Source organism: Phragmites australis, chromosome 5 (assembly GCF_958298935.1).
Source record: "Phragmites australis chromosome 5, lpPhrAust1.1, whole genome shotgun sequence".
Lineage (NCBI taxonomy): Eukaryota > Viridiplantae > Streptophyta > Magnoliopsida > Poales > Poaceae > Phragmites > Phragmites australis.
This window is the reverse complement of record NC_084925.1, coordinates 28806490-28830506: the sequence shown is the minus strand read 5'-3', so window position 1 is coordinate 28830506 and position 24017 is coordinate 28806490. Positions and strand designations below refer to the sequence as shown.

The following is a 24017-nucleotide window of genomic DNA, read 5'->3' as shown; positions in this document are numbered from 1 at the left end:
CGGAGTGTTTTCCAGAGTTTTATCTATTGGCTTTGTGCAGAGTGCACATTGGATGGTCCGGTGTGTGGATGAAAGACTTCACCAGAGTATTTCAGCAGTAACGGCTAGTGACAGCCAGCAATGGCCAGCCGTTGGAAAAATGTACACACCGAATGATCCAATATGTGTGAGAAGGTGTACACCGAACCATCTGGTGTTCATAGAAAATGTGAGTGGTTAGGCAACAGCTAGATTTGAACCTCTATCCTATAAATACCCCTCATTTCATCTCACTTCCATATCTTGTGAACCCAGAAGAACCTATACACTATATGTGTCATCAAGAAGTAAGAGAGTGAACTAGAGTTGAATGTGATATATACTTCAAACGTCATATGATGCCTGGTCATATTTTATAGTTAAAGCCATATTTTGTAAATTATGAAGTGAGTTAAATATGATAGATACTTCAAACGTTATGATACCTTATCATAGAGATGCATTTATGATATCTGCTCGTCTAATCTTTTCAATATAGTGGTGAACATAAGTTTTGTTTGAGTTGATGACTTCCTAATTTCACTCAAGGTATATTATTAAGTTCATTATGAAGAAACTTGAGAATAAAAGTAATATGATAAGACAGATTTATTTTAAGTCATATATTCATATGTCATATAGCTTCTACTAATGTTTACTTTTATGCATATATTTTGTATTGCATGTACATTAACAGTAGAGAAATCACAAAGAAAAATATCACTCTCTGCTTATTTACTTACTTTCATATAGCTTTATCGTATAGTTACATTTTTATTTATACAGGCTAAGGTTGATTATTTATTATAGAGTTTGATAGAAATAATTTTAATTAAAACTCAATTTACATATCCATTGAGTTATTCGATCCTCTCAATTATTCTATTAAACATGTGCTAGCACATATAAATATTAGTGCGTGAATAGGAGTTTAGTGTACGTAGACAAGTGCGTGTGTAAACTCGTTAGTAAAACCGACGCCGAATTCGCGGCCCGATCCAACCCAAACAAACTGCCGAAAAAGGAGCAGCTCCCACGCGAAGAATCTCGTCTCTTCTTCCCCATCTCATCTCACCTCACCTCACCTCACCCCACCCCACCCCACCCCGGCTCGCGAGAAGACCCCCACCACCTGTCCACCTCGATCTCGATCTCCTCCCTCTCCGCCGCCGCCGCCGCGAGGTCAGTCTCTACCACCCTCCCCTCTCTCTCGCCTCGCCCGCTCGATCTGGTCTCGGTTCCGCCCGCGTCTCCAGTCCCTCCCTCCCTCCCTCCCTTAGCTTCCCCTCCTAGCTAGGGTATGCCTGTGCCGGCGCCTCCTCCCTTCGCTGAGCTCGTATTCCGCCGCCCTGATTGCTCGCGCTCCTAGGGTTCCGCGTTGTTCCCCCTTGTCGCAGCTCGGCCGGACCTCGTCCCCCCTCGGGCGGCCCCCATTTCCGGGCAAGTGGATACCTTTTTAGATGCCGCATAATCTCTATACGCTTCGCAGGGGAGCTTATCTTGGGCGTCGTCGATTATCTACCCCGATATAGCCTAAGAGGGATGATATTGATGTTATTTATCTGTGGAACGAAGCGCCACTTTATCATGTTGTTCGCACTGCTGTGTACTATGCATCATTTTATATAGGATTTGACTGTAATCGTTTGGGGATCTCTTAGTTCATTCTACTAGCGTGAAAGACCAAACCACATAGCAGGTAATTCGATGTGAGTCGAACAAGTGCTGGTCAATATATAAAAAATGGAACTTTTATCATGTTTTGTGACATATACTCGCATATCGCTGCTTGATGCATGTGAAAATGTATTTTCACAGAACTGTGAACACATTACTATTTTCAGATGCATGCCTGTAATAATTCATTTATGTGTCTTTTCCCTCAATTCATCTGTACCATTTCCCCCCCTTCTTTCATTGCATATTTGATACTCCAAATCTGAACATATTTGCAAATCTCAAGTATTTAAAAACATACTGTCAAAAAAGGTCTTTGAAAATATGTATGTGTGAAATTTGAAGTTTTGTAGTTCACTAGCTGACCAAACTCATTCAGCATATCATATTGTCTGGACTTCTAGGTATGCTTGGTAAGTTTTATCTAAAAGGCTAGGAGAAGTTAACCTACAAAGATTGCAAAATAGGTTGTTTTGGTAATACATCCATTTTGTTACTTGAGTCAACTGGAAATCAAATTCCTCTTAGCTTCACTTTCATTTCTTGTGAACTAATATTACATTATTTTACCAAAATTTGTGCATTTCTTCAAGTGATATGTGCCTTTGATGATAGGCAGTGATTGTAGTGGTGAGAGGAAGCTGGACAGCTCCCCTTTGTGCTGGACGCTCCTTGTCCTGCCATGTTGGTCTAGTTGGTCAGATGGTAGGGAAGGGGATTTGGGGAGACTTTACTTTGTTTCTTGCTTATCAAAAATAGAAGTCCATCGGACTAATATTAAAGTAACACAAATTTTCTCTAGCAATTTCTGAATAGAGTATCTTATCCTTAACTGAATCTTGCTAGCAAAATGTGTAAGCTTTATAACAGTTCAATCTGGTGCTAAGAGAATATGTTACTTTCTAATAAATTGCTGGCAATGATGATAGCCAAGCATGCATCCCTCATATTAAAATAGAATGCAGAATTGCAATGAAATTTTTAGCCTAATGTCTACTTTATTTCTCTTGTCATTCTTACAGTTGCCTTGCACAGACAGGTTTTTGAAGAGATGGCGAGATCACCAAGAGCCCGAAACCTCCATACTCGTCGAAGTAGGTCAGCTTCTTGTGATGTGTCATTGGCTTCTGAGAAAAAAGAATGGAAAAGTGCCACTTGCCCAGTTTGCTTGGAGTATCCACATGATGCTGTGCTCCTACTATGTACTTCTCACCACAAGGGCTGCCGACCTTATATGTGTGGTACCAACTACCATCACTCGAACTGCCTTGAACACTTTAAAGAAGCTTATGCCAAGGAGAAATTGGCCTGTAGTGTTTCAGCTGAATCTGCACTTGGCCTTTCATTATCCCCGAACACACGGCCAGCGAGCAAGCAGCCATGTGCGATGGAACTTGCATGCCCTCTATGTCGTGGGGAGGTTAAGGGATGGACTGTGGTTGAACCAGCCCGTCAGTATCTCAATCGGAAGAGGAGAACCTGCATGCATGACAGCTGCTCCTTCATTGGTTCATATAAGGAACTTTGCAAGCATGTTAACTCCAAGCACCCTTCAGCAAAGCCCCGTGAAATTGATCCCGCAATTGCAGATGAGTGGAAAAAGTTTGAATGTGAGAGAGAACGGGAGGATGCAATCAGCACTATCAGGGCAATGAACCCAGGAGCTGTGATCATGGGGGATTATGTCCTTGAGTTGAATGGTGGCAGCAACAACCGTTTGCACTCTGATGGAGATGCCTTTGACTTGGAGGAAAGACTCAACTTCTTTACATCCTTAGATCGCACTCTGAATGAGAGGATTGCCTTCTACGAATCGTCAGATGGTAGTGTGGATGAGGATTTTGACTTCTTGGCGTCTTTGTTTGCCCGTGGCAGGAGAATCTCTACTGGAGATTCATACAGCAGGGCTCATAGAAGACATAGGGAGAGGCCTAGGCGTAATTACTCGACTGGCTCTGTTGACGCTTCTGATATTCAGCATGATTCAGTTACTGCTCAAAGGGGGCAGCGAACTGGTGCTGTTCGGGCTATGGGCAGAACTGCACGGCAGCACCATCCTATGCTGGCTCATATAAGGTCAACACGCGGCAGCTGAGAAATGAAATCACTTTGGGGTTTCTTCATGCTATCCATCTGCAAGGGATGCAAAATAACATACTGTGGTAGCTCCTGCCTGGGTCAGGCGTCCAGCAGATTCTTCCATTCCTTTTATTCCATTGCTGAGACAGCAACAGCGGATATAAGGTCGGATGGAGATCTCTGTTAGGCAGATGCCGATGCCTGTATGATTTGCTCTGCAATCTGCATACAGCTTTAGGGCTAAAGGAGTGCTGCATTTTCGGTGCTGCCTTGCATGGATTTTGTGAATGCCCTTACCTGAGCTTTCTTTCCCTTTCTGTTGATCAAAGCAAACTGTGCACTGGCAATTGTTTTGGCAGCAATTGCTGTTTCAAAGTTAGATATCGGTATCATGAACAATTCCAGCATACAAATTACTGCTCATGTTTGGTCTTTATGTGCTTTATGTAGCATACAAATTACTACTTATGTGTTCTGGTGGATGGCTTGGTTGAGGCGATTTGTGAGGTTTTTAACTTGTTAGCAATGATCCCATCCTCTCGTGGTCCTCTCTATCGTGCTTCTACACTCATTTAGCATGGTTGTTGGTTAGCTGGTGTTCCTTGTACTGATGAGCACGTCGTGCTCGAAGATTGTAATGCGCCTCAGCGATCGATGAATAATTTGTTCCCTTGCCGAAATGGAAAAATAGTACAGCCTTTGGCTGTTTCAGTTGTTGCTTATGCAATTGGTTTGTTTAGTTATTTCGCTGCTTTCACAAAAGAAGTGTCCTTTGCCCCTGGATGGTTTGATCAGTCGGAATGTCATTATTACGCGCTTTTCTCCGGTACAGTGCTGTTCAGTTCAAGATATTTATTAAAAAAACTCGTAATTCATCATATCGATTTCCATGTCTAGACGTGCAACTATAAACTGATACCAAAATAAGTATGTTTCTCTTCTGCAGTTGTGAGGTATCCGTTAACCAAAAGCTACATATAGGAATAGGACGAGGGTTTATGGAGTCCTCGAATCTGCAAAACTAATACGTTCATCTGATCAAGACCAACCTGCACAGCTAATATACTCATTATTCTCATCAAGTGAATCTACACAACCAGTACTCCATCAGAATCTCTCCAAAAAGAAAACGGTAAAATGTAAAGAAGCAAACGCTACTCCATCAGAATGGTTACACTGCTCTCCTGTCATGGATGAAGTAGCACTGAACTGTACTATCTGCTCTCAGTTTGCCCATCCGGTAAGTGAAGCGAAACTCTGCATCAGAAATCGGAAAAGTGATAAACTGCAATCCAATCCTGAGCAGGCAACCAATTCATGATATCCCAACCGTCTTCCCGAGCAGCCACATGACGAGCGAGAACTCGATCATGAACAGTGCGTGGAGCCACGCCCAGTCGACGACGAAGCCGTACACCGTGATGTCGGCCCGGTTGTTCTCCAGGGACGTCACTGGAAAAAGCGTCAGCCATATCAGCATGTGGAAAGATCGAAAGCAATGGCAGAACGAGCTGTGATCGATGCTGTCTGGGCTCTGTTGTGCTTACCCAGCGCCTGCCACTTCTGGAAGCATATGTTGTTGGCCAGGAACAGCACGTACTTGGGGTCATCGATGAGCCATCGCTCCTGCTGTCATCGTCGGTGCCGGACTCGTCGCCGGCGGCCAGCCGGTAGGCGTTCGCGGGAGCCAGGTAGCCGGCGGTGGGCGGCAGGTCGGGGTCGGGGTTCTCCTGGTCGTTGTCGAAGGCATGGACGGTGGCGTCGGCGTGCCACGCTCGTGATCGCCTGCGTCCTGTGCGTGATCTTGGCCGCGCTGTGGAGGCACACCAGCACGAGGCTCAGCGAGCTGAGTTGCACGCAGAGACGCATCACGCCGCAGAAGGACGTCAGTTGACACGAGGTTATTGCAGTAGTGACAAATGGAATTCCATGACGAATGCAAGGATTTATGCAAAAACAAGGGCATTTACCGGTGTCTATGTTTACGATAAACGAAACCCTGATTTTCAAAACAGATATTCAGCATCCCGTTTACCATTTGTTGTCATAATTTGAGACTGGAAAGTCCATTTCACTACAAAAACTGTAATTCCTCGTCCCTCTACTAGCAGAAGCTTTAAACATGCATTTTTCAGAAAAGATCTACATGCATAACCCCCTGAGACGTCGCCAGCTGCTAATAATGCTGATGGGAATCTGAGCATTTGTGTTTCCGTTTACGGTATGTAAGCTTTTTCTGAAACTTCCCAGTTACAGCTTTCCTCGCTCAATCTGATTCGGCATTTCTTGTAGCACCAAACCCACTGAGATAACAGATCAGATCTTGTAGTTCAGAACTGGACATAACAAATCTTTGTACCACTCCAGAGTCCCATCACAATTCTGCATGTACCAATTTGCAGTTTCCATTTCCATCTAAGGTTCCTTATTTTGCAGAGTTTTTGGATTAACAATTTGTTTTGCACTCTACAGTCTGTACCGCTATTACTCAGCAAAGATCGTATCTTTGATCGTAGCAGATGGTCCGGAAGAGCACGCAGAGCATGAAGAAGAGGGCGACGCGGTACACCCACAAGGCGACCTCGACCGCGCACGCTGCGGCGGCCCACCACGGCGAGCGGAAGGACGGCACCGCGGCGCAGTACGAGTAGACCTTGTACACGGCGTCGGCGAGGGAGCATGGGAGTACGAAGCAGGAGAGGACGCGGAAGGAGCGCGCGAGCTGCGCGGTGTACCCGGCCTGGACCTCGGAGTCGCGGCGGAGGCTGTCGAGGTAGAGCAGGTGCCGGAGCCCGCTGCGGCTGATGAGCTCGGCGAGGGTGAGGTACACGAGGGAGGCGGCCAGGGTGAGCGAGACCTGGACCTGCCCGTCGAAGGGCCGCGGAGGCGAGGCGAGGCGGACGCCGGCGGGCGCGGCGACGGCGAGGAGGAGGAACACCGCCCAGGACGCGGCGGGGCTCGGCGAGGAGGAGTGGTCGACGCACAGCCAGCCGAGGCAGGCGCGGAAGCTGCGAAGCTCGTCCCGCGGGTGCGACGCGCACCTCGAGTAATGCGCGGCGGTGGCCGACTTCCGCGGCGGGGGAAGCAGCGGCGACGCGTCCTCCATCGCTGCGCGCGCGCTCGTGCTCTGGCTTTCTTGGATGGCCTTGGGTGTCGGGAGGGAGCGGGGGTGGTGGGGCTGCGATTTCGAGGTGGTGGCTGGGCTGGAGCGCCCCGCGAGTTTGGTGATCTCTGGTCGGTCTGGGACTGGGATCTCCCCTTCCCTGCTCTGCTTGGAGCTGCACAAGAGCGACAGAGAGAACTGCATGCTGACACATGAGACAGCTCAGCTGTCTTGCTTCTCAATCCTGTGCAGCTGTTACGCTATTCCAAGAACTCCGGATGATTAATGAATGACCCTTACTGGAATAGGGATGTTTTTTTTTTCAGGGTTTCCTTTTTCATGGAACTATGATATTCCATGAATGGTCGTGACCGAATTTGAGCGTTTCAAACGAAGACGAAGGCAGGCGGAAATTTAGTTTGCAAGCACTTCTTCCAATATCGATAGAGAACTATCCCTATCGATTTTAAGCGACACACTGATCTAGTAGCGACGATAATTCTCTGGAAAGCAACATGGATGCCATAGATGGTTGGAATTGATAATACCATGATAGGTTTACTTTTTTGCAAGGTGTCATATCTTCTTTGAGATGAGATGGGATGGAAATCTGATGATGCAGGTGCCTTCTGTGCTCTTACTAGCAATCATTAGTCTTCCGAAATGTTGCTTGCTTCGGGGAACCAATGGTGCGAATGGAGGGAAGGAGAAACGGGGTTTCCTTCTTTAAAAGGACAAGGAAAAGAACTAGTTAACTTATGTAAGCCAAACGATTAGTTGCTAGCCCAACCGGTAAAACACCTTGTGTTTCTGGTTGTGGGCGAGTGCCTGTTTGGAAGGTACGAGTTTCATAAGAAATAGTTCAATTTGTGTCTTAAAACGGAGCTCCAATGCCTGTTCTATGTTCCAAGTAGGCACCGAGAGGATATTCATTCCATTCTGAAATAGATGTCTTTTTAGGTTGGCTGGTGGTGTTTTCCTATTTAAAAACATTGTAAGTTAGAGTTGAGAGTGAATAAGTGTGGTACACTGAGTGCTATTAATTGAAATGTTAGGAGTAGAGGCAATCAAAAGAAGTAGATTGATCCTCTTTGTTTGAGCGTCGACCCACATGTCCGCTACCTTACCACAGCGATTTTGGTCCACTTTGTTTGAGCTAGAAATTAGGAATTATGTATTTTATGATCTCTAATTTAAACAAACATGCAATTTGTAAAATTAGATTGTAGCAATCTTACCTCCATCTTTCATTCGATTGCCGTAGATTGTGAAGTGCGAAAATACAAAAATACATATCGGACTTTCGTAAAAATTACCCCTACCATTGGCCTTACACCCCACCCCAACGCCCCCAACGCCCAACCGCACCTGAGGCTCCCCATGCCTGCTTTCGTTCTTCTGCACAACCCTAGTCGCCGCTGCCACTGCCATCGAAACAATGTTGATCTGGCACAGATGGTTCCACTGGACCTCAACACAGAGGCGCTCGAGCTCGCTGCTACCATCGCATTCTGGGACGTATTGTGAGCTCCAGCGGCCAACGTGGAATGGATCCTTAGTGTGGATGGCTCGTATTCAAGTTTGTATGGACAAAAAAAAAATCAAATTTGTATAAATAATGTATCTTTTACTATTTATTTATATTTCTTTATAAATATTCTATGAGTCCGACTGAATGTGAAACGTATCATAAAAGATAAACATGCCATCCAAAATAGCGAAGGATATTACATACTTTGAATACCAAAAGTAGCAATCCAACCTCTTAAATTCAAATTGCCAAACAACTATAAGCTTTTTACAATTTACAATGTGCAACCTATTTTTTAAATCTCCAGCTGAAAAAAATAGGACCTTACACAGCTGGCTGCCTGGTGCTTTCTTATCCAAAAATCTTGCAAAGCATGCTCTCATTTTTCTGTTGGATTAAGAGCTGATCACCTACTCGTAAATTCAGGCGCCTCAGAGCATTTGTAAGAAAGATTTACTAGTAGTACATACTACATGCATTTTTTTTACCGACCGCTTAACTAGGAGCTCTCGGTCCGCTGAGGCGCTGACCAGAGCTTTGAGATATGTTTGACACGCAAGACTTTCTAGAAATGTTTATGACGAGCAGGCTGTTTTTCGACAGAAAAAAAGTTCCAGAGCTTCAGACCGAGCCTTAATCGACCTGCTACCATGTTGAGCCGTTTGACAACCACGAGTCTATTAGTTGATTAGGGTGACAAAACACTCTAGGATGTTTCTAGGGTACGTACGTAGCTACCGATCGACACAGAAATGACATGTCACGAAGCTGCGCGCGCTGTGCACACCATCACATATGCTAGCTGATCATGGTGCCACGACCGAAAAGTTTTCGGTTTTTTTATTTTAACCTTTTTAAATTAATCTTTTAATAACAACACGCGAGATACTAAAATTTTAATAACTAATCTCTTTTATCACGCAAAAGTAAATGATGTGACTCACCAACCAAGATGGCACGCTGTCGTTCGCCTCGGCGCTTTTACATGTGGGGCTAACGTGACACCCTTGAGTCGCGCAAAGAGGTTAGTGTGATCGCCTGTGACGCCAATATCTTTGGCGTGACTCAGGGGCATACAGAGCAAATATTGAGTAAATACCAATCTTTTTGTCTGATAGTAAGGAAGAAGAGAAAGGTGATGAGGTAGAAGAAGTAGAACATGTGTCTGGTGTTGAACAACGACACATGAGTCCTGAGGTGGAAGGAGAAGTGGATGAGGAAGAGGAAGAGGCTTTGTGGAATGAAATTTACACGGAGCAGGAGATGAGGACACTGAAGGCTGCACATGTGGACGTGCCCGAGGTGCTGGGGTATGTGAATATTTCATTAACTAAGAAAGCTCTATGTGATAATGGCTTAATATCTATGGAGGAGGAACAGGACAATGAGAATGAGTTGATCAGGAAGGGGATGATATTTTGTAGTCTTGACGAAGTGAAGTTCTGTTTCAGGGACTACACAGAGCAGCACCACAGGCTGTACGATGTGGTTCATTCTTATATGAAGGAGAGGTACATTATCAAATGCCAGAGAGGTTGTGGATGGGGTGTATAGGTCCATCTTATTCTAGGTGATGACCGATGATGAAAAATCACAAATGTGAAACAACCTCACACTTGTGGGTCAGCGAGGCCAGAACAAATACACTCCTAGTGCACGATTAGGTATCTTGGTCGGTGCATCGCTCCCATCGTTTGGGCAGACTCGGACACGACTGTGGCCTCTCTAATTGAGTTCATAATTGGGTTTACCAATTACAGAGTATTGTATGGCAAGGTATGGAGGGCGAAGCAACATACGATGGCATTACTATAGGGAGATTGGAAGGAGGCATACACGAGGGTCACTAGGATCTTGAATGCAATTTCACATTTTAACCCCAGGACTAAGTGGTTCATTTCATCTGGTGGCATGATGGACATCGATAGTGGTGTCATGAAGCTCGTTATGCAGCGTGTGTTTTGGTGCTTCCCTCAATGTGTGGAGGCCTTCAAGCATTGTAGCCTTGTGATTAGCGTCGACACAACTTTCTTGATGGGAAAATATAAGGGTGCACTGATGATTGTTGTTGGCATTGATGCGGAGGATCAATTGTTCCCCCTAACATTTGCGTTGACAGAGGATGAGAGGAACAACAGTTGGTCTTGGTTCTTGTACTTGATTCGTCATCACTTAATTGGAATGGTACGCCAAGTCTGTATGATATCAGATCGACACCAGGGTCTCCTTAATGCAAGTAGAGAACAAATGGAGGGTTACTCTCCTCTTGTGCATCAGTGGTGCATGTGTCATTTTGCTGCAAATATTTGGAGAAGACAGAAGAGCAATACGGTAATTAAGAAACTGAAGATACTTTACAAAGTTAAAGCGTAGTGATAGTTCAACAAAAGTCTTGTAGAACTGGAGAAGGTTTTGAACGAGCCTGCGACAGAGTGGTTGAAGGACGGAATGTCTAATAAGTGAAAATGAGCGCTAGCGTATGATGAGGATGGTTGTAGGTATGGAACAATGACCACAAATATCTCAGAGGTATTCAACAACGTCCTTAAAGGCATCCGTTCAATACCTATGTCTGCCATCGTTGAGTACATCTTCAACAAATACAACTTCTATTTTATTGATCGCTGGAAGAAAGCACGTAGTGGACTTAAAACTGGTGAGGTGTGGGAAAAACCTATCGCTAAGCACCTCACAAAGTAGGAGAAAATATCTGCTACCCAAGATGCACAACTCTTTGATCCAAGGAGCTATGTCTACACGTTACATCAACATTTCGGATTAGTGTAGGGGGTGAGAGCTCTGGAAGCAAGATCTATAGAGTCAACTTAACTACAATTGGGTGCACGTGTAGAACCCCACAATTGCTACATGTCCCTTGCTCTCATGTCATCACAGCATGCTGAATGAGAAGAGTGGACCACACATCACCCGACTACCTGTCCCCAGTGTATTCTAAGAGAAGGCTCTGAAGACTTGGGAGTCCACCTTCGAGCCTGTACTTGATCATTCGCAATGATCGGAGTACACTAGTGATGAATATGTGACAGATTGTGGTCTACTGAAACAAAAATCAGGGAGGAGGATGAGAAAATGACTCCGGAACGAGATGGATGATCCCAGCAATGGTTATGGTGATGAAATATAGGCGCATATTAAAATATGTTGCTCCATATGTCACCAGCTTGGCCACAGGATGGAACAACACAAGGAGGGCCCGAAGAATCAGGCAATTTGTAGGAAAAAGGGAAATCTCTAGAAAGGGAAAGTAAATGACAATTTGGTAGAGGTGAACTATTAAATATTTTATTTTATTCTATATTGAAATTTAAATATATTATGACAATTACGTTCTTTTTGTTCATTATCTAACAACTGTGTGAAGTTTCATATTTCAGGGCGATGACGCACCCCAATTACCCGCTCCTTGAGACGTACTATGACAGGGACCACCGAGCTCACCTCATGGTTGACAACAACAAGGTATGACTTGGACATAACTGCTACGTATAATTGCTAAGTAGCGTGTAGGTGAAAACAACAATTTCGATTTAAACTATTTTCTTCACGTGCTGAAACATGTTCAGATAGGCACTCACAATTCTCTCAAGTGGGATGAGAGGTTCGCCCCCTACATTCGACATGCATGCTTCTTGCCGTTGGCCAGGTGGGTCACGACAGTGTTGCCTATGTTCGACGGCGTAACGCTGATGGCACGTGTGGACCATTGGAGGCCAAAGACACACACCTTCCACCTCCCATGTGGTGAGCTCACATTCACGTTGCAGGATGTGGCCATGATACTCAGGCTGCTAGTGGACGGGCAGGCTGTGTGCGGGATGGTGCGACATGGTGGAGGCGCTCCTTGGTAGTAGGTCTTCTGAGCCAGAACAAGGAGCGAAGGACAAGAAACCTTCTGGCGTCAGCTCCTCCTGGTTGGCTGCCAACTTATGGGATTGCCCTGAGGATGCATCGAAGGAAGTCATTGAGAGGTATGCTCACTCTTGGTTGTGGCAACTTGTTGGCAGGTACTTGTTTCCGGACAGGAGTGGCAACACAGTTTCTTGGCAACACATTTTTTTTATCTACGGTTTCACCATCTGGTAGGTTTTGGCTCTTGAACCATGTGGTGAAGCAATGCTTGTGCTCTTTCATGATCCAATCATTTGAGCAGCCTTGATTTTCTGTGTGAAGCTCATTTAGGTGTTTCTCGGCGTATGGCTCCACTATCTTCAGCTTTTACAAGATGGTGAAATATGTTTCTTCCACTGCTTTGTAATCCTCATCGATGAATCTTTTCTTTCCTTTGGTCCCTCTCCCAGACAACCTCCCCTCATGTGTAGATACAGGCACACTAATCGGTTTCACATCTTTTATGTAATCGATGCACACTCAATAACTTCCTCGGTAGTATAGCCCTCAATCATGGAACCCTCTAGGAGAGCACGATTCCGTAAGCCCTTGAGAATGCCCATGTACCACTCAAACGCTTACATCTGATGTAAGAATACAGAGTCTGGTGCAATTACCTCATTCACGATATGAACCAAGAGGTGTACCATGACATCGAAAAAGGATGGAGAGAAGTACATCTCAAGTTGGCACAGAGTCTCTACCAAGTAACTATGTAGAGCAACTAGTTTTCAGCATCGATCACCTTCTGTGCCATTGCATTAAAGAAGTGACACAACCGTGTGATTACCACCTTTATATATATTGGTTTCATACCCCTAATTGCAATAGGGAGCATCTGTGTCGTCATCACATGAAAATCATGAGACTTCATGTCGATTAACTTCAAATCTTTCATCAAGACTAGTTTCTTGATGTTGGATGAGTAACCAATTGGTACTCTCACCTCACGTAAGCACTTGCACAGTGCCTTTCCTCCTTAGATGTCAAAGAGTAGCTAGTCGATGGAAGGTAATATTTCCCATTTGGTCTATCTTTAGGGTGTAGCTCTAGCCTGATTTTAAAATATACCAAGTCCTTACATGACTTGATTTCATCCTTTGTCTTGCTCGGTATGTCCAATAAGAGGTCAAGGATGCTATCGCACATATTCTTCTCAACGTGCATGACATCGATGTTGTAGCAAATGTCCAAGTTCTTCCAGTAGGGAAAATACTTAAAGAAAATTAGCATCTTCTTCCATAGCATGCCTATCGGAGTCTCACTTTTCTTCCTCTTTTTACCCTTCGGCGGCTTCCCAAAAGCAACCTTGATGTTCTTGACCATTTCAAACATTAGTACTCCGCTGCAAGGTTTTGGATCAGTACCTTGCTTAATCGTATTGTCAAAATGTTTCTTCATCTTGCGGTATTTGTGAGTTATGAGTAGGAACCATCGATGTCGCATGTAAACTAACTTCTGTGAGTACGGAAGGTACACAAACACGGTTTCATCCAAGCATACTAACACCCTTGCTTCCCTTTAACCTATCCCGATATGCAAAAAAGGGTGGGACAATCACTGATGGTAACAAAAAATCATGGCTTTTAGTGTGAAGTACTGTCGTCAGAACTTATCCCACACCCGGACCCTATCGTTCTATAGTTTCACCATATCTTCCATCATTGGTTCCATAAACACATTTATATCGTTGCTATGTTATTTCAATCCTTGGATGAGAATGGATAGCATAAGGTACTTCCGCTTCATACATAGACATGGAGGAAGGTTATAGATGGCCAGGACCACTGGCTAAGTGCTATGTGAGGTGCTCATGTCACCAAAAGGATTCATTCCATTGGTACTCAACACGAACCTTACATTTCTTGGTTCTTTAGCAAAATCTAGATACATGACACCAAACTTTCTCCATTAGCTAGCATCAGTGGGGTGTCGAAGCTTAGTACCATCCTTCTTGTGCTTATCAAAATGTCAACACATCAGTTCAGAGTCCCTAGGGTTCGAGTACAAACGCTACAAGCGGGAGATCATTGACAAGTACCACATCACCATGGCAAGACTTCTTCTCTTCTTCTCCGTGTTGGAAGAAGTGTCTTCTTTGTCATGACTAGCAGTACTCTTCTTCTTCTTCTTCTTCTTCATGTTGGCGGAAGCATCTTTATCCTCACAATCATCATTTTGTAACAGCCCAAATTCTCACAACCAAGAAATTTAAATAAAAAATCCAAGAAAATAAAAGAGTAAGCAAAAACTAAAAATCCTAAGTGTGTATGTGTGCCTTTATGCATATACATATATATGTGAGTATGTGTGCTATATGTATAAATACATATATACATTGAGGGCTATTTTATTTTGCTTATAAAAGAATATTTATAGATATATATATTTATATATATATATATATGTGTGTATATATATGTTTGTTGATTGTTGAGTGATTGTGTGAGCTGATATATAATATATATATGGTATATACGTTGTATGTATAAATATATATGTGTATATACATGAGAGAAAATATGAAAAGAAATAGAGAAGATTTTCGAGTTAAATAGGCTGAAGCCCATCTCTCCTCTCTGTTTCGGTCCAGCCCAGCCCACTATCCCTTCTCTCCCTCTCTTCTCTGCTCGATATCACAGCAGCAGCAGTCGACCGTTGCCGCATAGACGTCATCGTGTCCGAGACGGAGAGCAAGAGCCAACTACCAAAACGAACTTGCCAGGACTTCTATAAGCTCAAGCCCACATCGGTTTTGTCGAAGCCCGAGCCAAACCCGTGAAGAACTCACGAGGAGTCCGCCAGCTACACGGTATCTCAATCAAATTTGTGAGATTGCATTGGAGGTAAGCTACAGAGTAAAAGAAGGTAGAATCCAGGGAGCTTACGCGAGCTTTTGCCCAAGAGATAGGAACCCGAGATAGTTTGAATCGTCGGAATCGAGTTTGAGCCACTGTCGCCTCTCTTTTCAAATTCGATTCGAATTGGAGATAGGAGAGCCGCCCGTGTATATATATGTGCCCCTACACTCTCTCGAGAGCATCCCGCAGCCTTTGCCCATCAAGCCGAGGCGAAATCATCAACCAGAACCCATCTCCAACGAGTTCCAAAGCCTCAAGCCGCCCATCACCGTTGCCAGCCTCCCTGGAGCATCACTGACGCCGACGTGTGCCCTAGGTGAGTGCCCCGAGCCACCCAGATGCTTTTTCGCCGCTCACCAGCTGCCATGGGAAGGTCGCTGACGCTCTCTGTTTCACTAGGGCCGAGCGCTTGAGCATGTGAGCCGTTCGATCTAGATGAACGGCCGAGATTAGATAGCTCATATCCCTTTTTAATCCCAGCCAGCCGATGATGTGGCAGCCACGTAGGCGCATGCATCCGACGTGTCCGCTGTGTCATCAAAACACCTCAGCTTAAAGAGTTGAGTCAGCAGCCCAGTAAGTGTTTTTTTTCTTTTTAATTGTTTTAATTTTGTGTTGATGTCATAATTAGTATATATTACGCAATAAATAGATTTCTAGTGTAAAAATAATTCTAAAAATAACAATAATCAGGCAATTAATTTTTGATAATGTTTAGTAATATTTATTAGGTTTATTTAATTCTATTTAATATTTTTAAATAGGTTTATAATTAAAATAAATGCTAGAAAAATCTAGAAAAATCCTAGAAAATCATAGATGGCTTTAGAAAAATTCTAGAAAATTCCTAGAAATATAATTTCATCTGTAGTTAATTCTTATTGGTCTTGTTTTAATCTTTACAAAATCATAACTAGTTAATTGTAGCTCCGTTTTGACCCATTTTTTGGTCAGACTATCTAAAAAAAATGTGATGTGGTATGTGATGATGTTTGTTATGTGATATTTGGTTCCTTTTGGATCTTAGTGTTTGTGTGTTGTTGTTTTTCGTGTATGTTATGAGTAGACGCCAACATTTCGGAGGAGCTAGAAGGATTGCAGGATCAGGATTTTGAAGACACAACTGAGTTCAGTGAAGGCAAGTTGTGTTCTTGAACATATTTATCCTAGTTTTACAAATGTTTTATTTTACAAACATGCATGCTAATAATATGTTGGGAATCCCCTGATTTAGGATTTACCCTAGTTTCCCCTTATCATCATTGTTGCTATAGTATGGTTTTGGGTTATGAAAGGGTAGATAATGCTTAGCCTTGCTTTGGGATGGAAGTCATGATAATTGCTCTACGAAATTGATAATGGTCCAATGCAACAATGATAAAATATGATGGAACAATTTTTGTAGCAACATGCATAGGGATTTGAGCATGTGGTATGATCAGTCTAGGATGTACGGATAGGAATGTGGTAGTCTTGCTCAAATCTAAGGACTGGTTCGCAGGGTGACCTTTTTGTGTTTACAGTACCACTACAAGCTTGGTATGGGATGGGCCTAGCCAAGTAATTTGCTTTACTCTCAGAATAGTGTAGACCAAGCAGATGAACGGGGAATGGAGGAGTGTACTTCCTTAGATTCGAAAGGCGCAAGAGGGTGCTTCCATTGAGGGGGCTTCTGAAAGGCGCAAGAGGGAGCTTCTGTTGTCGGTGTCCATGAACTGAAGAATGTTAGGCTCCTTAGGATCCCACTTGAGGTGTCCCACCTCGCAATATGCGTCCAATGGGCTGGACTCGATGATACCGGTGTGGATCAGTTCACCTTGATCGTCCTAGCGGTATGCCATTGTTCCGAAGATGATTTCAGAGCCGGCAGGAGGCGATGCGAAGATGGTTGCTACCGGCTTGAAGTGATTGTAGAAGTCAGTGTTGGAGAATCTGACGCGGATGCACATTTGCGACATGATCGATCTTGAAAAACAAATGAAGGTCCCCTACCTGGCGCACCAACTGTCGAAGATTAGTTTCTAACAATACGTCCATAGTTGAAGTGGGGTACCTTCAAGATCAGAGATCAAGCAGAAAATAAGACACACGATGTATACAGGTTCGGACCCCTGATGTAGAGTAATACCCTACGTCATGTGTGGGTGATGCTATATATGGATTGTCTCGAGTACAATCAAGGAGGCTAAACCTATTACATCTGAGTAGATCGGATCTAAACTAATATAGGGTTGAAGACACCAAGTATCTCCAAAGCTAGGGTCTTGGTGCTTGCATCGAGTTGTGTAGACGTTGATCTGTTATAGGTTGTCTATCCTCCTGTTGGGGGTCTAGGTCCCGCCTTATATAGGGTCCTAGCACTATCCTGGATATACCATAGTCGATAAGGCCTGGCGGAGACAATGGTAATACCCACGGATAACACCATGCCGACGAGTAGGAAGATGATGGGGACTATCACAATTTGGTATATTCCATTTATTATAAAGGTTCCTAAGAAGATCATTATAGGAATGTTTCCAATAGAAATGGTTTGACCCCCTTTGGTAGTAGTCGACATGGAATATAATTTCACCGGAATTTTAAAGAGAAATAAAATATCTAATTTAAAAAAAAATCATTGACATATGAGACCCACGTAGTCGATGAGATCCTGCTTCGTGTTCATCTCTCCGTCCCATTTGGTCTCGTGATCGATGTACCACAAGACGTCGTCGATGGCACCAAACCCCGTGCCAATGTCGCTGGCCAGCAGATACCATGAACAACTAGATTACTAAACCAGCTAGCTGCAGACCCGCAGCTAGAGGTGGCAGAATTAGTAAGCAGCAAGAGTGGAGTTTATATGTACTACGTACAATGTCGGCGTACATGCTGATGTCGAGGATTGTTAGTTAATTTTGATATGGAGTCTTAGCAAGTCATGTTGTGCGCGTTGCATGGTCTAGTACATGCATGTTCTAGATGTGTATGTTTGTGTTAAGTGATAATTGTGCATGCAGTTAGAAACGTGCTAGTTCACGTTGAGGCTGTTGAGTTTGGCGTCGTGTTAGTTGAGCCACGGTTCCAGGTCATGGGATGGCGCGAGTCCTGCGGATCGTGGCATTGGAGTTGGCCATTTCAGTTGGCACATTTGCATGTAACTGTGTTAGTTTGCAAGTTAAATACGAGAAGAAAATAGAAAAGCTGTGAGGCTGAGCAGCACAAAAATCCTCCGTGTTCTCTTGCTACCTTTGTTTGTGTGTATATGTTCGCTTGTGTTCGCGTGTTAGCTTCCAACTACTCGAGAGTGCTCGTGTGTGCTCGGCAAAGATAGCTGGGCCAACAATTGGTTTTCAGAGCCACGTGATCCTGATCTGCCATGTTGGGCTCCGGCTCCAAGTCGCCTCGACGCTCCACGACACCACCACTGTCGGAGGATGAACTCCACAGGCGGGGATCCGGAGGGACCCCCTTTGAGATTCGGCCGGGGGAATGGTTCTGAGTCTACCTCGTACGTGAAATAAATGGGAGTAAATGAGATGCAGGTGGAAATAAATGATCAGGGGATTTTAGACAGGTTCGGGCCGCACGGAGCGTAATACCCTACTCCTGTGTGTATGCTATAAATGCTCTGAGAATGTCTCTCTGAAGATCGGTTGTGTTACAAGGATGTCTGTCTAAGTCTATAGCTTCGTGAGCTTGTCTTGGTCTTGAAGAAGCCGGGGCCTTCTATGTACCTTGATCTTCTTTGTTCGGTCTATCAATCCAGCGTTTTTTTCTCCGGGGAGCCCGCCCCTCTTTTATAGCCCGACGGGGCGGTAGCGTGCCCAGAAAGGATGGTGCGAGTTCCAAGACACCATAAATGGAAAGCAACCATTATGGGTTGCAGCTTGATGTTACGGGGAGGGTTGAAAACGCGCCCCTGTCCGATCTTGTCGTCATCATCCTGCTTTTCGGTGGGTGCTGCGGGGAGGGCCCACCGGGTGGCCACCGAGGACCCCGCGTGCTCGCCCAGTCAGAGTGAGCCTGACACAGCAGAGCGGCAGGCGATATGCCTCGAGCCTTGCAACGTTATCCCGAGGCGCGTCGGATGACGCGCGATGGGACCCGCCACATTAAATGTCCTCACGCCTCCCTGCCAGGCAGTGGCAGGGACTGACAGCAGGCTTGGGGGGAGTGGTTAGAAGTGACAGGCCACGCGCCCTCTTAAATGCAGCATCGGACCTCTCACCAATTGACACCTCACCGCTGAGCCCCTGTTGGGTCCACCGGCAAGGGGCTTCTCAGGTCCTCGGGGAACTATGAGTGCTCAGGGACTACTGTTCATAGCCCCGAGCGCTCTCTCCCGGATATACCGTTTCTTGGTCCTCAGGGAACTCGGGTGCTCGGGGACCACTGTTCCTGGCCCCGAGTGCCCTCTCCCGGAACTTGTACTTCTCGGGTCCTCGGGGAACTCGGGTGCTCGGGGACCACTGTTCATGCCCCGAGCGCCCTCTTCCGGAACTTTACTTTTCAGGTCCTTGGGGAACTCGGGTGCTCGGGGACCACCTCACGCTGCCCGAGACGCCGGCGAACCCCATAGTCCGACCTGGGAGGCGGCCCCCGCGAAAGATGAGCACCTTCGCCCGGTGCTGAACCGCATCGATGACCTGTGCCGGGTGGGGCTAACTTCGCTGGTGGTGGTCACCGACTACCTGCGCTACCGTCTGGTGCCCTTGCGGGAGTGGGCCTGCTTCGCCTGGATGTACATAGGCTCGGGCGACATCATGAGGACCCACATCGGCGTGGACGGGGACCTGGACGAGGGGGCTCTGGCGACCTTGCTGAAGGTGGTGACCGGCATCGACGACCTTGCCCGGGCGATCCTGCCCCGAGAGGAGCTGGCGCTCTGCGCGGACAAAGGCCGGGCGGCACTGCAAGCGTCTATGCCAGAGTTCGACGCCCAGGGCCTAGTGGATCATCCAGGGCGTCGGAACCCCGGGACTATTCAAATCCCCAGGGTGGATGAAGAGGCGGGCCGCAGGCAGCAAGTCGGCGGCAGGGACACCGGAGGCAGCAGGCAGCAGGTCGGCGACCGGGACGCTGCAGGCAGCAGGCCGACGGCCCAACGAGACAAGGGGAAGCGTCCCCAGACATATGTGCCTCAGCCATCTTCATCGTCGTCGCCGTCACCTCTGCAACAACGGTCGGCGGCGGGCGGCGCGACGGAGGGTGGCTGGGGCGGCCAATCTTCAGGAGCGGAGTCTGGGATGGAGGCCAGGTCTAAGGCGTGGGAGCCCGAGGGCCAGGGCCCAGCCGACGGCGCAACAGCTGGCGCCCGGACCGACCAGCCACCGGAGGCAGGCTCCAAGGCGGCCGCTGGGGCTGGCTCACAACGGCCCGAGGGCCAGAACCCTCCACCGAAGAGGAGGAAGGCGGAGCCCGGACCGAAGCCGCAGGGCCCCGGTTTCAAGATCCCCGAATCCCGGTGGTAGTACCGCGGGCCAAATACCACGTAAGCTCCCTTTCTGTCTCGAGCATACCCGCCCGGATGTTGGTTTAGGCACTAACCTTTTTCATTTTCAGGCTACCCAAGGACCCAGCAGGAGGCCAAAGGCAACCGGAGGAGCCGAGGCCAGCCCCTGCTCCGGGGCCGAGCGCGCCCATTCCAGAGCTGAGCGTGCCAAAAGGCCCGGAGCCGAGGGCACTGGTCAGCCCTGAGCTGAGGGCTCCGGTCGGTCCCGAGCAGCCAGCGTCGACTGAACCCACCCCGAGCACTCCGAGGACGGAGCGAGTTGCCGCGGGGGAGGTGGTTGCGATAAGGGCGGCACCGGCGCAGCAGCCATCTGGGACCCCGAGCACCTCTGCAGAGAGGGCTCGCAGGGGACCCAGCCCTCGGCCACCGTCTAGCCACGCCCCGGAACCCCTTCCGGAGGTGCTCGGAAGCGCCCGGGAGGTCATCGGGCGGCTTGAAGTGGCCGTGGCGGTAGAGCGAGCGGAGCTCGAGAAGGAGCGCATCGCCCTGGTTGAAGAGAGGGGCCGATTGGAAGAGGTCGGGAAGCTTTTGGAGACTCGCATTGCCTCGGCTCGCGCGTCTTATGAGAGGTCAATGCGCGAGGTGGCCGAGGAGCGGGAAGCGTTGGAGGAGACGCCTGACGAGGCTGTCGCCACGCAGGAGAAGGCCAGTCGCATGGAGCGGCAAGCGACCGAGCGCGACCAGGCATCTCGGAGGCGGGCCGCGGAGCTGCTTGCTCGGGAGCGGCAGCTGCTGTCTCGGGAGGAGGCTGCTGGCAAGCGGGAGAAGGCCGTGCGGTCTGCCCAGGCGGACTTGGCCCATCAGAACGACGAGCTCGAGCGTGGCCGCGCCGAAGTCCTTCGTCAGGAGGAGGAGGTCGCGGTCCGCGAGACCGACGTAGAGATCACGGCGGTGGCTCTTGATGCCCGGGAGGTGCAGATCGCGCGGTGCGAGGTGGAGGTCGCCTCGGCATCGTCGGCCCTCACTATCCGGGAGGAGCTGGCCGCCAAGCGGGAGGCTAACGTGGCCGCCCGAGAGCAGGCCGTCACGGCCCGAGCCGAGCAGCTGCAGCGAGCTCAAGCCGAGACCTCGTCCATGAGGGGCATCCCTGCCAGCGCAGCCGACGGTACCAGCCTCAAGGACCGGTTGAAGACCGCAAGGGACGAGCTCGAGACCGTCTTCGCCGAGCGGACCAACGTGAAGCTGATGACGTGTGACATCCTCCAGCAGGCACAGAAATCCATGAAGGCAGCCGGGCTCAGGCACGTGCACGTGGGCAAGCAGGGGCTCCGGCTACAAGTCGCCTCGACGCTCCACGACAGCACCGCTGTCGGAGGATGAACTCCACAAGCGGGGATCCGGAGGGACCCCCTTTGAGATTCGACTGGGGGGATGGTTCTGAGTCTACCTCGTACGTGAAATAAATGGGAATAAATGAGATGCAGGTGGAAATAAATGGTCAGGGGATTTTAGACAGGTTCGGGCCGCACGGAGCGTAATACCCTACTCCTGTGTGTTTGCTATAAATGCTCTGAGAATATCTCTTTGAAGATCGGTTGTGTTACAAGGATGTCTGTCTAAGTCTAGAGTTTCGTGAGCTTGTCTTGGTCTTGAAGAAGCCGGGGCCTTCTGTGTACCTTGATCTTCTCTGTTCAGTCTATCAATCCAGTGTTTTTTCTCTCCGGGGAGCCCGCCCCTCTTTTATAGCCCGACGGGGCGGTAGCGTGCCCAAAAAGGATGGCGCGAGTTCCAAGGCGCTATAAATGGAAAGCAACCATCATGGGCTGCAGCTTGATGTTACTGGGAGGGTTGAAAACGCGCCCCCGTCCGGTCTTGTCGTCATCATCCTGCTTTTCGGCGGGTGCTGCAGGGAGGGCCCACCGGGCAGCCACCGAGCACCCCGCGTGCCCGCCTGGTCAGAGCGAGCCTGACACAGCAGAGCGGCAGGCGATATGCCTCGAGCCCTGCAACGTTATCCCGAGGCGCGCCGGGTGACGCACGATGGGACCCACCGCATTAAATATCCCAACGCCTCCCTACCAGGCAGTGGCAGGGACTGAAAGCAGGCGTGGGGGGAGTGGTTGGAAGTGACAGGTCATGCGCCCTCTTAAATGCAGCATCGGGCCTCTCACCAATTGACACCTCACCGCTGAGCCCCTGTGGGGTCCACCGGCAAGGGGCTTCTCAGGTCCTCAGTGAACTGTGAGTGCTCGGGGACTACTGTTCATAGCCTCGAGCGCTCTCTCTCGGATATGCCCTTTCTTGGTCCTCGGGGAACTCGGATGCTCGGGGACAACTGTTCATGGCCCCGAACGCCCTCTCCTGGAACTTTAGTCTTTTGGGATCTTCGGGGAACTCGGGTACTCAGGGACCACTGTTCATGGCCCCGAGCGCCCTCTCCCGGAACTTGGTCTTCTCGGACCTCGGGGAGATAATCCCCGAGGGAGGGCGCCATGTGGCACTCTGCTGTCCTGGCCTCGGGACTCGGGGACCCCCGTTCCCATGTCACCGACAACCGCGTCCTAGGATCCGCAACGACGATGAGGGCGGCCGCGAGCTCATTGTGCAGCACGTGAAGGAGGCCGAGGTTACAGTGCGTTACCCTGTGCTCATGAGCAGCAACTACATCGAATGGTCACTCCTAATGAAGGTAAACATGCAGGCTTAAGGTGTTTGGGATGCTATCGAGCCCGGCGGCGCAGAGTACCGGATCGATAGGATGGCATTATCAGCCATCCTCCAAGCGGTGCCGCCAAAAATGTTGGCGACATTGGCAGTGAAGAACTCCACGAAGGAGGTGTGGGAGACTGTGTGCACAATGCGCATGGGCGTTGAGCGTGTGCACGAGGCAAAGGCGCAGTCTCTGCGTAAGGAGTTTGAGTTGATCCGCATGAAGGAAGGCGAGTCTATGGATGATTTCGCCATGCGGCTGACGGGCCTTGTCAACAACATCCGTACCTTAGGCAGCGTGATGGAAGATGAGGTGGTGGTCAAGAAATTCCTACGTGTGGTTCCCTCCAAGTACACCCAGGTGGCCATCTCCATCGAGCAGCTGATCGATTTAAAGACACTATCCGTTGAGGAGCTCACCAGCTGTCTCAAGTCTGTGGAGGAAAGGTATGAAATTGATAACAATGAAGCTGAAGCCGGCGGTGGTCGCTTGCTTCTTACGGAGGAAGAATGGAGAGCACGCGTGAAGAAGAGCGGCAAGAAGAAGAGCACTTTTGACAAGGCCAAGGTGCGCTGCTACAATTGCCAAGAGTATGGGCACTACTCTTGGGGAAAGAAATGTTATGTGTCCAAGAAGGAGAAAGAGGCGCTGCTTGCCATGGCGGACGCCGATGATGAGCTGGCGCTACTTTG

General features: G+C 48.0%; 2 protein-coding genes and 1 pseudogene across 4 annotated transcripts; 2 read left to right on the top strand and 1 right to left on the bottom strand.

Annotated features, from left to right (window-relative positions):
• The first annotated feature begins 1061 nt into the window (after positions 1-1061).
• On the top strand, positions 1062-4496 carry LOC133919123 (uncharacterized). Of its 3 annotated transcripts, none has more exons than XM_062363396.1 (2): positions 1062-1200; positions 2735-4496. In XM_062363396.1, exon 2 carries the CDS (start codon positions 2747-2749, stop codon positions 3788-3790), a length of 1044 nt encoding a protein of 347 aa, XP_062219380.1. In that variant the 5' UTR covers positions 1062-1200; positions 2735-2746; the 3' UTR covers positions 3791-4496. The 3 variants fall into 3 exon arrangements, with proteins under 3 accessions (XP_062219380.1, XP_062219379.1, XP_062219378.1); XM_062363395.1 differs by having other exon boundaries at positions 1063-1200; positions 2731-4496; XM_062363394.1 differs by having other exon boundaries at positions 1063-1200; positions 2718-4496.
• A 320-nt stretch (positions 4497-4816) lies between these two features.
• LOC133917920 (uncharacterized) lies at positions 4817-7042 on the bottom strand (annotated as a pseudogene).
• A 12860-nt stretch (positions 7043-19902) lies between these two features.
• Positions 19903-21995, top strand: LOC133917919 (uncharacterized). The gene is made up of 2 exons (XM_062361737.1): positions 19903-20630; positions 20726-21995. The coding sequence occupies exons 1-2, from the start codon at positions 19903-19905 to the stop codon at positions 21993-21995; spliced, it is 1998 nt and encodes a 665-aa protein (XP_062217721.1).
• Positions 21996-24017: the final 2022 nt, after the last annotated feature.

What these genes read in the sequence shown, in the direction of transcription:
- LOC133919123 (XM_062363396.1), top strand. Translation starts at nt 2,747, where the DNA reads ATGGCGAGATCACCAAGAGCCCGAAACCTCCATACTCGTCGAAGTAGG.
- LOC133917919 (XM_062361737.1), top strand. Translation starts at nt 19,903, where the DNA reads ATGTACATAGGCTCGGGCGACATCATGAGGACCCACATCGGCGTGGAC. An exon ending in AAGATCCCCGAATCCCGGTG is followed by an intron (nt 20,631 to 20,725) that starts GTAGTACCGCGG and finishes TTTCATTTTCAG; the next exon opens with GCTACCCAAGGACCCAGCAG.